The sequence below is a fragment of the Gallinula chloropus genome (genome assembly GCF_964237585.1).
Source record: "Gallinula chloropus genome assembly, chromosome: 5".
NCBI classification, from domain to species: Eukaryota; Metazoa; Chordata; class Aves; order Gruiformes; family Rallidae; genus Gallinula; species Gallinula chloropus.
Window position 1 is genome coordinate 45,646,786 of NC_140090.1, and position 14,114 is coordinate 45,660,899.

The 14,114-nt window shown below is 42.5% G+C and overlaps 1 protein-coding gene across 4 annotated transcripts in view; it reads right to left on the reverse strand.

The window, feature by feature from the left end:
- The window catches only part of HERC4 (HECT and RLD domain containing E3 ubiquitin protein ligase 4), a gene marked incomplete at its 5' end in the record, with an annotated part of 37,440 nt that extends 29,131 nt beyond the window's left edge, over nt 1-8,309 (reverse strand). For all 4 annotated transcript variants that reach the window (XM_084265719.1, XM_084265720.1, XM_084265717.1 and 1 more), the window contains 5 exons: nt 163-254; nt 1,393-1,614; nt 3,917-3,993; nt 5,225-5,384; nt 8,084-8,309. In XM_084265719.1, the coding sequence (XP_084121845.1) occupies nt 163-254; nt 1,393-1,614; nt 3,917-3,993; nt 5,225-5,384; nt 8,084-8,309 (777 nt within the window). The remainder of the gene's footprint in view (nt 1-162; nt 255-1,392; nt 1,615-3,916; nt 3,994-5,224; nt 5,385-8,083) is intronic.
- Between the last annotated feature and the right edge of the window lie 5,805 nt (nt 8,310-14,114).

The window sequence follows — 14,114 nt, forward strand, 5'->3', positions numbered from 1 at the left end:
GTTTGGTAAGGTTTTTCAAATATTTAACCATTCTACCAATGCTTCCTCAATTTCACCCAATAAACCTTGAAGAGTTATGTTAATTCCCATGCAGTTAGCATCTTCTCCTGAAACCATTAAAAAAAGTAAATCAAAGCACAAAGATATCTTTAAATATTGTACCTTTGTAAGGGCAGCAGTATGATCTTCTCCACAACAGATGTGAACAACCTTCTGAGTTCTCAGTGACTTTAGCAGCGTAGGAACATACCTGTCTGTAAGGTTTAATACAAGAGTAGATTGCTTACTTTGAAAAGAAAAAAAATAATCAGAAAGCACATAGTTTTGCTGATTGATTCCAATTTGGTCCCAGCCAAAGAGACACTTTAAATTTGTTAGCAGTATGCAATCATTATGACAGTTTATGTATCTGAGACAAAAGCAGTGTTACTGAAAAACAGATACTATGCTTCTATACTGAAATACTTTATAGCAAATAGCCCCATTTTCCCTGGGATAGGGTCCTAGGTACACGTGTATCATGAAATATGGAACAGTATGTTAGACTTGCCATTGGCCATGAGAAAAGAAAATAAGTTAATGTTGGTTTGTTTATATGCTTCATGTTTTTAAAGTGTTTTTAAGTGGCCAGGCTTAAAGCATTAATTCAGATGTGCACTCTAACTACAAGACATTTTTCTCAGTTTAAATACTGTTGAGAACAACAAACCAGTGAGAAAATCTGAATACACAGAGTTATCAATCAATCTATATTGAAACCTGTATTACAGGAACCTGATAGCACATACTCCCATCCTGAAGCCCTGCATATGGTTAGCATGCGTGTAACATAATACAAATAACAAAACCCCAACTTTTTCTCTAACCTAACTGCTTGCTTGAAATAGTTAATGAGTATCAACATCCTAGTAGAGGAAATTTTGGAAATGGTTAGCAGAAAATTGTGAATGATTATCACAAGTGGCCTGAGAAAGACAGACACCCTCATGGCACTAAACCAACGAAGATCGTTTCAATGTGTCTACTAAGAACGACCAAATCGTTTTGATAGGTTACTGGTTTTGTCAAGGAATTTCAGTTCCCTAAAATCCAGTTCAAACTGCGACTGCTACACAGCATCTTAATTCAATCCCATTCAGAAGAGGGAATGAAAACAAGCCAAGCAGGCTAGAATTTCAACACAACATTGTCAGAATTTTCACTACCAAACAGCTGAGGGAAAAACCTCAGTCTCTTCCTTATGCAATCTCACCTGACATCATCGTTCTCTGACTCTAACAATATTCAGCAAAGGCTTGTTTCTGCCTGCTCCTTTCCCCAAAATACTGCAGCCTTTAGATTCACAAACCAAGACCTTCAGCGTGAAATTATAATCAAGCAATTTTTACTTACCATTATCATCATTAAGTCCCAGCTGCCCAAATTTGTTGCGTCCCCATCCAAAAATGGCCCCAGAAAGAGTTAATACAAAACTATGAGCTCCTCCTGCTGCAATCTGTGCAAAAGGGATTCCCAGCAGAGATTTAATCAAATGTGGTGAGCTTTGTTTTTTATACTCGTAACCTAAGCCCAGCTGGCCATATTTATTTTGTCCCCAGGAAAACACTTCACTTCCTGTTTAGAGGGAAAAAAACACCATCAAAAAACCCCAAGAAATACAATCAATATAGTTTAATTATATAAAGTTTACTTACTGTTAAGAAAAGCTAAAAGTTGACAGTTACTCTTCAAATATTTTTGAGTTTTAAAATGCACAGAAACTTCTGAAGCTAAGCATCCTTGTGTAATTTGCAGACATTCAACTCAAATACTTCATCAGACTGGAAGTATTTAACGCACATTCAAAACCCTCAAAACTGCTCTTAACATTCCTGTTTCAAAGTGTTAGATAAGCTGTGTTTGGTTATTACAAACCAAGATGCTATTCCATTGAGAGCTCTGCTACTGCATGTACTTTTATGGAGAGATCTTGCTGAAGTTGCACACTGGATGTGCAGAAATGTCCGATTTTGATTCATGAGCCTCCTTCAAGCTTTTATATGGTAACATACTTAATTTTCACATATAATTTAAGTGACAGTTAAAATAATGGTATCATCAACAAAGCACAACATTTATGTCATTTCGTGCCTTAGAAAAAGTTTGCAGAACCACACATCAGAGAGCTATCTATGTTAAGATCGTCTCCAAAATAAAACTTTCCACTGAAAAACCAACATTTTGCCAAGGTATTTACTATCCTGAAGATCAACACCTAATCTCAAATAGATTTTGGTTTTGCTGATGCGATACATTTAAAACACATCTTTATTCAAACTTTACCTCTAAAGAGCAATGTTTCTTATGTTTGTCCAACCTCCACCTTTCCACTAAGTTTTATCAAGGTGGAAAACCATGAAACCCATCCCCGGGACACAGGTGGCTCAGATTTTTAAAAAAATTTATTTATTTAAACAACAACAAAAAACCCCACCAACAAAACTAACCAGACAAAACCAAAAAAAGCTAACAACAAACCACCACTTTTATACAAAGTAATCTTCCTAACACCAGAGAGATCCTCTACCAACGTTTATAATCCCATGAACTAATCCACCTGATCAATAACTGATAGATAGATCCAAAATACTACAAAGTCTCATCCCAAAATGCCCAATTCAAGTAATTCATCCCATTTTTCTCCCAATGTGCACCTATTTTTCAGGCCATAAACTTTCTACGTTGCAAATATTTCTGGAAGTTCTCTTCCACCCAGGGAAAAAGCAAAACAAGCCCCCAACACCTTACAATGCAACTGAACAACAGAAACATGGAGTGGCAAATTCACAATTGGCAGCAGGATGGTGACACTGCACTTGAAGCCGATAATTAAATCAATCAGTACATTAAATAAAGCACCAAATTTTAAATTACAAACTCCTATTATGTTCCTGCACATCTGACCAACAGAATGCTTAATAGCGTAATTCTGACACTCCCCCACATTCTACTGCTGATCTTAACCCAGGCAAAGGGTTATGTGTGTATCTTTGCCTGCCTGTTCCAAAAACAAAGGGATCTCATTAGGTTACAATGGCAAAGACACCTGGAAATACATAATGGCACAGAAAACACTCAACACGAGCTCATGAAAAGTCCCATACAGAACAAAAGCACGTAGAGTCAATATAAACTTCTATTTAAAGAAAAAGAAAAGAAGTCCTTCAGCATACAACTAGTACATCCTTCCCCACAGCTTATTTAGTTTATGTTTCAACCACCCGCTGTTAAGTAACACTGTCAAACTTCACAATCTTGGGTTTGCGTTACTAAGTTGCCACTGAGCTTCCAAATAGAAGTCTTGGCCACAGCTCTCCTTTGCCATGATAAAACAAAGAAGCAGCAGCAAACTTAAATGTACATTAGTTTCTGGATACCTACACTAACTAGGCCAGGAAAAATTTTGAGGGTGGATGTTTAAACGTTTCAAAAGGTGGGTTATGACTATAGAATCACTAATAAAACAGAGGCTTTGAAGCAGAAAGGCAGATAAGGGAGCCGTTGCCTTGCAAGCCTCCATTAACTTGAAGTTATGGGTTAAAACAGCAGCATGCTAGCAGGCCAAAAAAGAAATGGGATCAAAAAGAAAAGCAGAATTAATTTCAAATGGAAGTTACATCAAAGCAAGATAAGGAGCAAAAAGGTTTCAGTAAAAAAACACAGCATTTGTTTGTACATTTAGGATTTTATTTAAATCGAAGCTTCCATCACTAAATTACACTTCTACCAACTTGAAATCCCACCTGTGTTACATGGTAGCACATTTTCAAAAAAAAAAAAAAAAAAATCCTTTCTTTTAAAAAGACAAAATAAATGTTGAAACCTTTAGAACTACCTGGCAAGAAATGGCAGAAAACTTCAATAGAATTTGGCTTACCTTTTGAGAGTGCTAGCGAGTGATAGTAGCCACAAGCAACTTGCACAATTTGGATCTCTGATAAGCTTTTAATATTTCTATTGGGATTAAAAACATAGAATTAAGATACCAGGTCATGGTATGAAATACAAAGTCACAACAAAGAGTAATATACAAAAAGTGAATACTTTTCACTGAAGTATGTAAGAAGCTATTTTAAATATCCCAACTTTAATTAAAAGCTATTCAATACAGTCTTAAGTCAAAACTGATTCTTTTCTAACGCCTTCAAGGACAGGTTCTGTCTTATTTTCAAATTAATAAAGTCAGTAAAAGACCATAATGAATGCAAGAAGAAAATGCTTCATACTTCCTAGTTTTCAAAACAACAAAAGTTCACCCTCATATCAATATTAAAGACTGAACTACTTTCTGTTAAAATCTGTGCACTCAATTTTTCATCTCTACCAACATCAACTTCAATCTAAACTTCAGTTTAGAGGTATTAAGTACTGCACAACGTTATAAGGAAGTTGCAAATAAATACAGATACACATGTGCCCTAAACCTAGCATGCTTCATCTTTTGGTGAGAAAAACAAGAGATTCTAAAAGGCCTGTGGGCTTCTGAATTTGATACAGGAATCTATCTTTCTATTAGTTATTTGCATCTTTCATATTTGTAAGCGTCACAGATAGCCATGATAAGCTTCTAAATTACCAATATTACAAGGAACTGTTATTTTCATGTGCCTTTTTCCGACGTAAAAAAGAAAACTCAAAATGAAAACCTCCAGCTTGCAAACATACACACTTACTCCTCCACACAGTTCCACTGATTGCAGTGAACCTTTCACCACAGTAAAAATGTGGACTTGAACCAGCTGGAATGCTTACAGCATTCTGAAAACAAGCAAGTGAAACTGTCTAGCATTCATTTTTATAACTAGAAGGCGTGTTACTCCATCACAACTAAAAAACCTCGGGGTGAAAACTGAAGTACAAAGATCAGATAACAAAGGTACCTAGGTACTCCCACAACTAGTTTTGAAAGCTTAACATTCTACTTTTCTTAAATGGCAGTTACCAATCCCAATTTACATTCCTAAAATACCCATTCTACTTTTCAAACCTAACTCATTCGTAGTAATGACTATTAAAAAAACCCCAAACAAACCCAACCAACCAAATGGTTACTTTCTGAGGAAACTCTCAACAGCATGCAAGTGACATAGCTAAAATACGCTTTACAAACAGTGTAATAGTCTAACTAATGTGATTTAAGCAGAAATTTTCTTTAAAAATATAACTTCATATAGTTATTTTTAACCTGGGCACTCTGATGCATTCCTCTGTTCCAGGCAAGCCAAGCTGTCCATCAGTAGCCAGACCCCAAGCATATACCTGGCCCTTGTCATTTAACGCAAGAGTGTGGGCTTCTCCACATGATACAGCTACAATATTTTGGGCATCCAGTGCACCAACATGCTCTAAAAATGAAGAAAGAAATTTTTTAAAAGTTAGTTTATTAACTAACAAATTAGTGTTGTTGAACAAAGTTACAGTCTGTACTATGATATCAATGGAAATGAAAGCAAAGCAAGTCCAGAAGACTGCCAAAACATCCTTTATTTGAAATTGTAAGCATGCTATTCTAGGAGAAGTTAAATCTGACACCTCAAGGTAACCAAACAACAACTGTATCTGGAGCAATATGCAGAAGTGCACAAAAACTGCGCCTTGATCATAATAGTTCCTTCTAATCTTGCCATCTGAAAATGAGTGCAGAAACTCAATTAACATTAAGGTCAAATAGATTATTGTCAAATGACTACACGTGTAGACATTATGTAAGTGGAAAACATTCCACCGCAGCAAATTAAATTCACCTATTCATTATTAACAAAAAAGGCTGCAAAACAAGGCAGGGCAAATTAAAGACTAAAGCTACTGATTTTGCAATGAGCAACACAATGTCCTATTTATAACGCAAAATACTGTAGAAACAGATTCTATGATTTTCTTTTTTTTTTTTTTTTTTTTTTTTTTTTACAGTAGCCTGCATTAATACCTTTAAACACATTTGGAAAACCTCAAAGTTTGCTTTCATGCTTCCAACTTGCAATCAGAAGTCCTAATGTTTTCATTTCAGCAAGAGTAGAGCAGGGAAGTGTCATCAGGGTCTGTCACTAAGGCTGAAATTTTCAACAGCGCCCTCCAATAAGAGCCTGCTTGGCATTTTATGCCCAGTTTTCAAACACTTTAATTCAATTCCTGCCTAAGAACGGCACAACCCTGAAAAAGCTTGTGTACCGTTAATGTAACTGCACTGTAAACACAGGTTAGGGTAGCCTAAATCAATCATCTAACAGCTAATTAGCACTCAGCTTCCAAAATAAGGTAACACACAGAACAGACATAAGTTAATTTTTTAAAACAGCTGGTCTGATTGAAAAGGTTACCACCCCAATTCATCCCATTACAGCCTCCACAGCTCCACCGGTGGAAGGGATCATTACGTAAGCACTCCTCAGCTCAGGCACCAGCACACACATGAGATCAGCAGCTGCTAAACTAGCTGGGCTGACTTTGCCCAACATGGATTAAGGAGCCTTCATGCAATCTCTATGACAAGCAGATTTCTGTGGCAAGGAAAGAGGGAAGGCACAGCTAAACAGTGTCACTAGTGACACTGAAGTGGCAAAAATGATCTTCAGATAGGAGAAATCCACCCTTTTGTGAAGATGAACCTCTTCAGACTGCGCAAGTACAGCTGCCCCTATGCACTGACTTCACGTGAGAACATTCAACAGTACTGTCAGTAACCTCCTGGTGAAGGAAAGATCAGGGAGGAGAAAGTTACACTCCTATGACTGCTGTGTCTCAGCAAGTTCTAAAAAGATTTACAGCAGGTGTTTGTCCATTACATACACAAGCTTGTACAAGGCTTGTTTAAAATACCACAAAAATAGAAAGTCAGGTATTTTTATTGTAACTTTTACAAGACAGCTCAGCATCATTTTCCAAGTGGGTGACAAGCATTCCAGAGTCAGTTTGACAAGCTGAGTTTCTATTCGTGTTCACAAAACAAATGCTTGTGGAAGAATCAAGTTTATCAGGTTTAATATCCATTTACTGTTTCCCAAAGAAAGCCCAAACTAGTTTTAAAAGCTACCTATCAACTACATGAAAAATCTTTCCTCAGTACCAAATCCAAAACTCTGAATAAAGAACTACTGAAATACTGCATAATGCCTTATTTCCACATGCAATATTGGTAGATCAATTATTGTGCCAAGTAACTCATAAAACTGCTGTAACAGTGATTAGAATAAACTCTTACTAAGGCTTTTCCATTTGCTTACGTTATGCTGTAAGCCCTGTCAGAAGCACTGCTCCGTATCTCTCAGCAGCACGCAGATATGACTCACACGCACAGCTCTGAAGGGAGCCCATGTGCACACTCCTCTGCAGTCCCTGCAAGATGTTTACCCACTTCTGCTATGGAACTGCACTAGCAGGAATCAGGAACACACATCTAACAGATACGAAGAAAAAAGCCCAAGGAAGTTTCAGATCACACCCCGTAGGCTTTTCCAAATCCTCGTCCTGTAGCACCGCATGTGATAAAAAGGCTTTAACTTAAAGTTTTAGTTCTTGGGTGGGGGGAAACAAAAAAGAAAAGAAAATTAAGAACACTGCCTTAATCAGACCTGCTCTAAATCACATATGAAACAACTAAAAACACATAGCGTGTTTCTCGACTACGGTATGCCAAATATTAATAGCTACCATACCCCACACATACAGCACAACGCTAATCCATGTCTTGAAGCAGGTCACCTCCCCTTGAGATTAAAAACAGGCACCGAGTCTCCCATGACCTCAGATACACAGATTCCACACTGGAAATAAAAAAAAAATAGCAGCACTGTCCAGCTGCATGGCAGCCAAAAATATGTGGGGACAGCCATGTTTCCTAGTTGGTTGTTTCCAACTGTCACAAGATGCAATCCAAGCAAACGAATGCTTTTCAAGTTAAAAATCCGCCCATTCTTGGAAGAACTACTGTGCATACGATTCAGCACATGCAGAGACACTGGCAATCCTGGGTTTGATGTAGCATAACAAAACAAAAACACAGACACAACCGCACGTACTCGCCGCAATTCGTTCTTTCTAAACTTACCTGGTCTTTTCCTGGCTTTTTCATGCCCTAGCTGTCCTAGGTCGTTACATCCACATGTATAAACAGTCCCATCATCCAAGACAAAAACAGTATGTCTCAGTCCACATCCTACATCTCTGACCCTTTTATTTAAGAAAAAGTCACTTTTTCTAGGTTCTAAAACAATCTCTTCATCAATTCCACCCAATCCAAGCTGTCCAAAAGATGCATTTCCCCAGCACAACATGTTTATGCTTCTCTTGATCACACCGATCTTCCAACTTTGCTTTTCTAGAATATCCCTTCTGTGTAGCTGTTAAAAGAAAACAGAGTATTTTTAGTATTGCCTCTAATGCTTATGTTATTCTCTATACAGCAAGTAATCCACGCATTCATTTTCTATATACCAATATATTTAAACACCAAGCAACTTTTAAGTTACTTTCTTAGACAGTATTTACATTAACTCTGCAGTGAAATGCTTTCCTTCCTATTCCAGATACAACTTTTAAGATTTCCTCGGTTTTATAAAACTTTGTATGAAATACTTAAAGTACTATTCTTCATAAAACTTCTCTAATCCCTAATCCAGAACTGTACAAATGGCAGTCATAACCAATTCTAGTGAGTGGGAATGACCTCCAGCAGTACAGTACAGGCTAGTTTCTTTACGCAAGGAGCTGCATGACTCCCAAAAGCACCGCTTATGGCCTCAAGCTCATCCCCTGGAACAAGCTCTTGACTCATAGCTTGGAAAAAATTGGTCATCTCTGATCAATCCAGTTATGCAACACAAAGAATAATATGATGTGTCAGTCATTACACTTAAACAGCCATGAGTCAAGTGAAGTTAAAATCTAGAAGAAAATAAATAGCTGAAAGTCAGGTCCCCAGACTTGCACTGCAATCAACACAGGTTACAGCTTCACAGTTACACTGTGGTAACAGGAGGCTAGGTATACAGACTCCCCCATGTGAGCTCCCATCCCTAATGCCTAAACTGCCATTGCCAGTACACGTGCTGACACACCCTGTACCTATCTGGAACAGATACAAAGCTACAATTTGCTTTTCTTTTCCATATTGCAGACAATGAAGGATTTATGACGATTTCACTATTACTATTCGCTACGCTTCTGCGACAGTAGGTTTCCCCATGTTTTCAGAGCCACTTAAAAATTCGTATTATACAGTGTAAAATTGCTACTAACTATCATCTGCAATCATTATTTGGAGGACAGCATGAACAGCGGAACGTGGAATACAACGCACTACTAAGTTGTGCATTCTGCAGGGTCACAACACGTATAAACATAAAACCTCTCAGAGAAGCAAGCCATCAGTTAGCATCCAAGTGTTGCATAAAGCAAAGGAGGGCAGAATTCTTGCCAACACAACAGGATGAACTGTTTTCCCCTGTAAAAGTCAAAATGCAGTAAACAAGATGCCTGTTTCTGCGACCTCATAAAAAAAAACCCCAAGAGCCAAACAAAAAAAAACCCAAACAGCTTAAAGTATATTTCATTCCATTTACCTATCTCAGGAGATGACGCATGATCAAATATTTCCCTAGCTATCACTACCTATATCCTACCACGTTCAGAAGGGGACATCAAAATGAAGGCGTCTTCGGTTAAGACATCGCTACACAACAGCAAATTCCATACATCCGTAGCAGTGACTGCAGCGCAAGCTTTGACCTGAAACACAAGAAGGTAGAAAAGACGTGTGATCACAGTGCTTCGGGATTTCCCTAGCCAGGATGTAACTCCGCCTTCAGCAGGGCAAAAAGAAGCAAGTAAGTTCCTTCTGTTGAAAGGCAAGTGTTTCCACAGAAGGTGCTTCTTTCTTTCAAGAGTCAGCAGCCAACGAAGTTTTGTACTTTGATCTCAAATCACGGCACTATTTTATCCCTGCACGTAGCCGTGAAAGCCAACTCACGTTGTCTGCGGCTGGATACTACCGTGCGTGACGTCAAAAGCAGTCCAAAGCCGACGACAAACACCGACGGCAGGGGAAACCACCCAACTCATTTTCTACCAGCAGAGAGCGAGTAACGGTGCCGCAGGAAGGGTCTGGATGCTTCCCGCAGGCCGGATCGGGCTCTGCACGGGCACTGACGCGCTCTTAAAGCGCCGCAGCCGCGGGCTGCGCGCCCGGCACTCCCCAGGGCAGCACCGCCCGCTCCCGCCGCCCCCTCGGGTGGGACGCCGCCCGCACCCTGCCAAACGCAGCCAACCTGCCGCACGGACTTAATGCCTACCCTCTCCTCACCTCCCTGGGGCACAGCTCCCCCCAGCCATCGCCGCCGCCGCTCTGGAGTCCGGAGAAAGGGGCCGCGCCGCGGGCGGGGCGGGGCCGGACCGGCCCCGGTGGAGGAGCGCAGGTCGGAGCGGGGCCTCCGCCCGCTGCGAGGGGGCGGCGCCAGGCGCAGAGGTCTCCTCGGCGCGCCCCGCAACTGCTACGCGCCCTCGCCCGTAACGGTCCTAACCGCACCGGCCGCCCCGCACCTGCCCTGCCCTCCCCGCGGGCACTGCCACCCGTCTCGCCCCGCCCCGCTCCCACAGCCGCCGTCCCGCCGGCTCCGCGGTGGGGCCCCGCTGGCCGAACGCGGCCCCCTCCACTTTCCCGTCCGCCCCGCGGGGCCGAAAGGCGGCGGCGCCCGCGCAGGTCCGGCGGCGCGTCGCAGCGGAACTCACCGGCAGCGGCGAGACGCTCCGGTCCGCGGTTCCCGGCTCGCCCGCCGCAGGGACCCACCGGCCACCGCCAGGGCGTGAGCGGCCCCCACAAGGAGCGGTGACAGGGCCCGGTGGCTGCTCCTGCGCAGGCGCGGACTCAGCGGGCGGGGCCGCAGCGCGCCCGCTTCGCCGCTCGCTCCCTCCCCGGCCTCGTGGTCGAGGGCAGTGACGCAGCGGCGGCGCGGCGTGACGCCAGCCCGGACCTCGGCGGCGGCAGGCGCCGCCCGCCCGCGGGGTGAGGGGGTCTGGGCCGGCGCTGTACGCTACGGAGCCGCGCTGGTGGCAGCGGTCGTTCAGCGGTCCGCGACGCCGGCGGCGAGTGGGAGCCGGGGCGGGGCCCTGCAAGGCTCGGGCGGGGGCGGGGTCGAATGGTGGAGTAACCGCGGGGCGCCGGCCGGGCCGCGGAGAAGTTTCCATCAAAAAAGAAATGCAGGAGAACGAGCTGAAGCGGCCAAAAGCCGGAGCGATGAGCTCTTCCTCCCGCTGCGCCGGGGGGCGGCGCTGGGGAAGAGCGGAGCTGGGCGCCGGAGGGGGCCGGTAGCAGGGTGCGCATTCGGGGCGGTGGCTGCAGCCGTACGGATTCTTGGCCTGAGAACAAGTGAGCGCACAATACACAGCAGCCTTCGGATGCACCGTTCTGGCGTTACAGCGCGTATTTTAAATGAATAATTTAAAATATATATATATTTTAATGTGTGTTCTGTAGCACGTTCTGGAGCAAATCACCACCTCTGTGCTTGCTGAGAAGAGGTCTTTGGGACGGCATAGTTCTCCCTTGAAGAGCGGTTAAGAAACTTGGCGGGTACTGCTGTTCCTTCTCTGTGATCTGTGGAGATCTGCAGAGGCCTTTGCTCGATCTCTGAGGGCACGAAAAGAACAAGATCAGTGAGCAGCAAGGAACTGGATCTGCCAGGCAGAAGCAGGAACAAACTGTTCTTCATACTCCAGTTACCTGTCATTACCTTGTGAGGCAACGGGTTTCTTCCCGGGGTGTGACCCAGATGGTGTTGCAGCAGCATGAGGCAGGGGTGTAACACCAGCTTTGGGGCAGGTGGGTGTGCTCGCTGTACCCCTCCAGCAGAAATATTTTCAGTTTGCTGAGGGTTTTCTGTATTCCACTCACACGCTTAAGGCCTCAGTGCCAGAGCATACATGGGGTGGGCATGTGAAAATGCTTTTTTCACTGACGCCACTTCTCCAGTGGAGCAACTACAAATAAGTTTACATGCTACACACGTTTTTTTGGGGGGGGAGGAGGAGGTTTAGCTTTTTTCCTAGGATTTTGCTTGGTCCTGAGAGGAAAATCCACTGCAATTTGTGTATGTGGACCAGGTTGGGAATCCCAATGTGGTTTCCTTACTTGGTGTCCCCTCTGTAGTAGTTCTGGGACCCACCCGGAGGTAGGTCAGGATGTAAAAAAGGCCAGGACCAGGCATACGTCACAGCAAGCAAGGGTTTTTAATTATGGGTAAGAAAGGTTCTAGCTTTGATGCCATTTTCCCCTGTAGTGGAAAGTATTAAAAAAACCCAACCCAAACCAACAAATGGTGTATCTTGATCCGGCCATTAAAGGCTCCTTTGTGTACCAAAACAGGTAAGATTCCACAGGGCTTCTCAGGATTTGTGGTTCTAAGTTTATCAGTAAAGATCCAAACCAGAAATACGAAATCCATCCCGAGAGAAAATGAGATAGCCACACAGCTGCCAAAGGGCAAATGATGCAGCACTTTTCAGGGTAGCAAATACACAGGCTTGTTATTTGAAGGAGAGATGGGAGAGATCTGCCTTTTCCGCTCTGCATATAAAAACAGAAGATTAGCGGTAGCAGTTACAAACGGAGGGAGGGAAACGTTTCATTCGTTATCTTCCAAATTTCCTTTTCCCTTTGTTTGTAAGACCACCGGAGCAGTAACTGCAAGTAATTCCTGTGAAGTACGTCTCAAACAGACATCCATTGTGCAATGTGTCCTCTGACCAGCATGTGGGGATATGTCCGTGTACTTGAAGAGAATGTTACGTGCCCAGTAGGATTCTTACCTAGCAAAGACTTTTGTTATAACTGGCCTAACACATCAAGTGATAAATGTATACACCATGAAACAACATAGAGTGTAGCACAAATCTGTTCCTTCTGTAACACATGTAGCTATTTCATTTAAAAGTTATTTTAGTCCCAAAATCAGATTGCTGTAAGTTAAATAATTCAAATGTGTCTTTAGTATTAAAGCCGAATTTTTTATTCTGCTTGCTACCTATCTTAGCAAACCTTCTTTTCCGTGCCAGAGAAGCCATATCCTGCCTGTCTTAAGGTCTGGAGTAAGACCCTTCCCACCTGGCAGTGTGCTCTGACATCCACATTACTGCTTGGACTCCCTGCCACTCAGTACTACCAGTGCTGCATCCACTGACATCACGTCTGCCAAAATGCAGTTCTGTGGTTGCAGGGGTCAAGAGAACCATGAGTGAGCATGCTTGCACCTCCAAAGTCCCAATGTCCCTTCTGACACTTGTAAAATAGTACAGTACTTGTAAAATAGTACAGTAATGCAAAACCCAGTGAAAACAAGAAAGTAAAGCTAGTTAACTTCAGGGAAGGGATTTATTCCTTCTAAGTGCCTTACCACAGAGGGTTTCCTATTGTGCTTGCACCATCTTCTTATTGATGGTCATAACAAGCAGAAAACTATTTTCAGTTGCCCAGCCATTATTAAAATAGCAATGCTTGGCCACTGCCTGGTGACTGCTGTCAGCACAACTGTGTGTGTTAGATTGTACCCCAGTTAATTGCCCATTCAAATAATACAAAAATGAAAAAAATTTTATTACTTAACTATGCTTTATGCTATCTTTCAGTTAATATGTTTTTGAAAGCTGGCATGTTATGGAATAAAAGCTTCTATCTAGTAACGGAGATGGACTCTGTTTTCTGCCTGTTTTCTCACGTACATACTTTATAAACCTTTATTCCTTATTTCAAACCCCTTTGTTTTATACTCTGATGTGTCACAGACTATGGGAAACAGAAATGGGTGTCCAGAACAGCTGATAACATGAAATTAGAGATGTCAGCATTTTGCTGTGAGAAATTACTAACCTTTGTGTGAAGCCTTTGTGTAGAACATTCTTGATTAAGACAAAGGAAAGGTTTAGAATACAAACAGCCCCGCAAACAAGGTATGGTCAGACCCTTTCACGCCGTTTCAGTTCTACATTTTAACCTTACTTTCTTCACGGTATCAATATTTGGATGTTAGTGAATTAAGGAAATCGCCCATGTAGACAGACAGACACCCTGCTCCCTCTGCCCCCCCCCC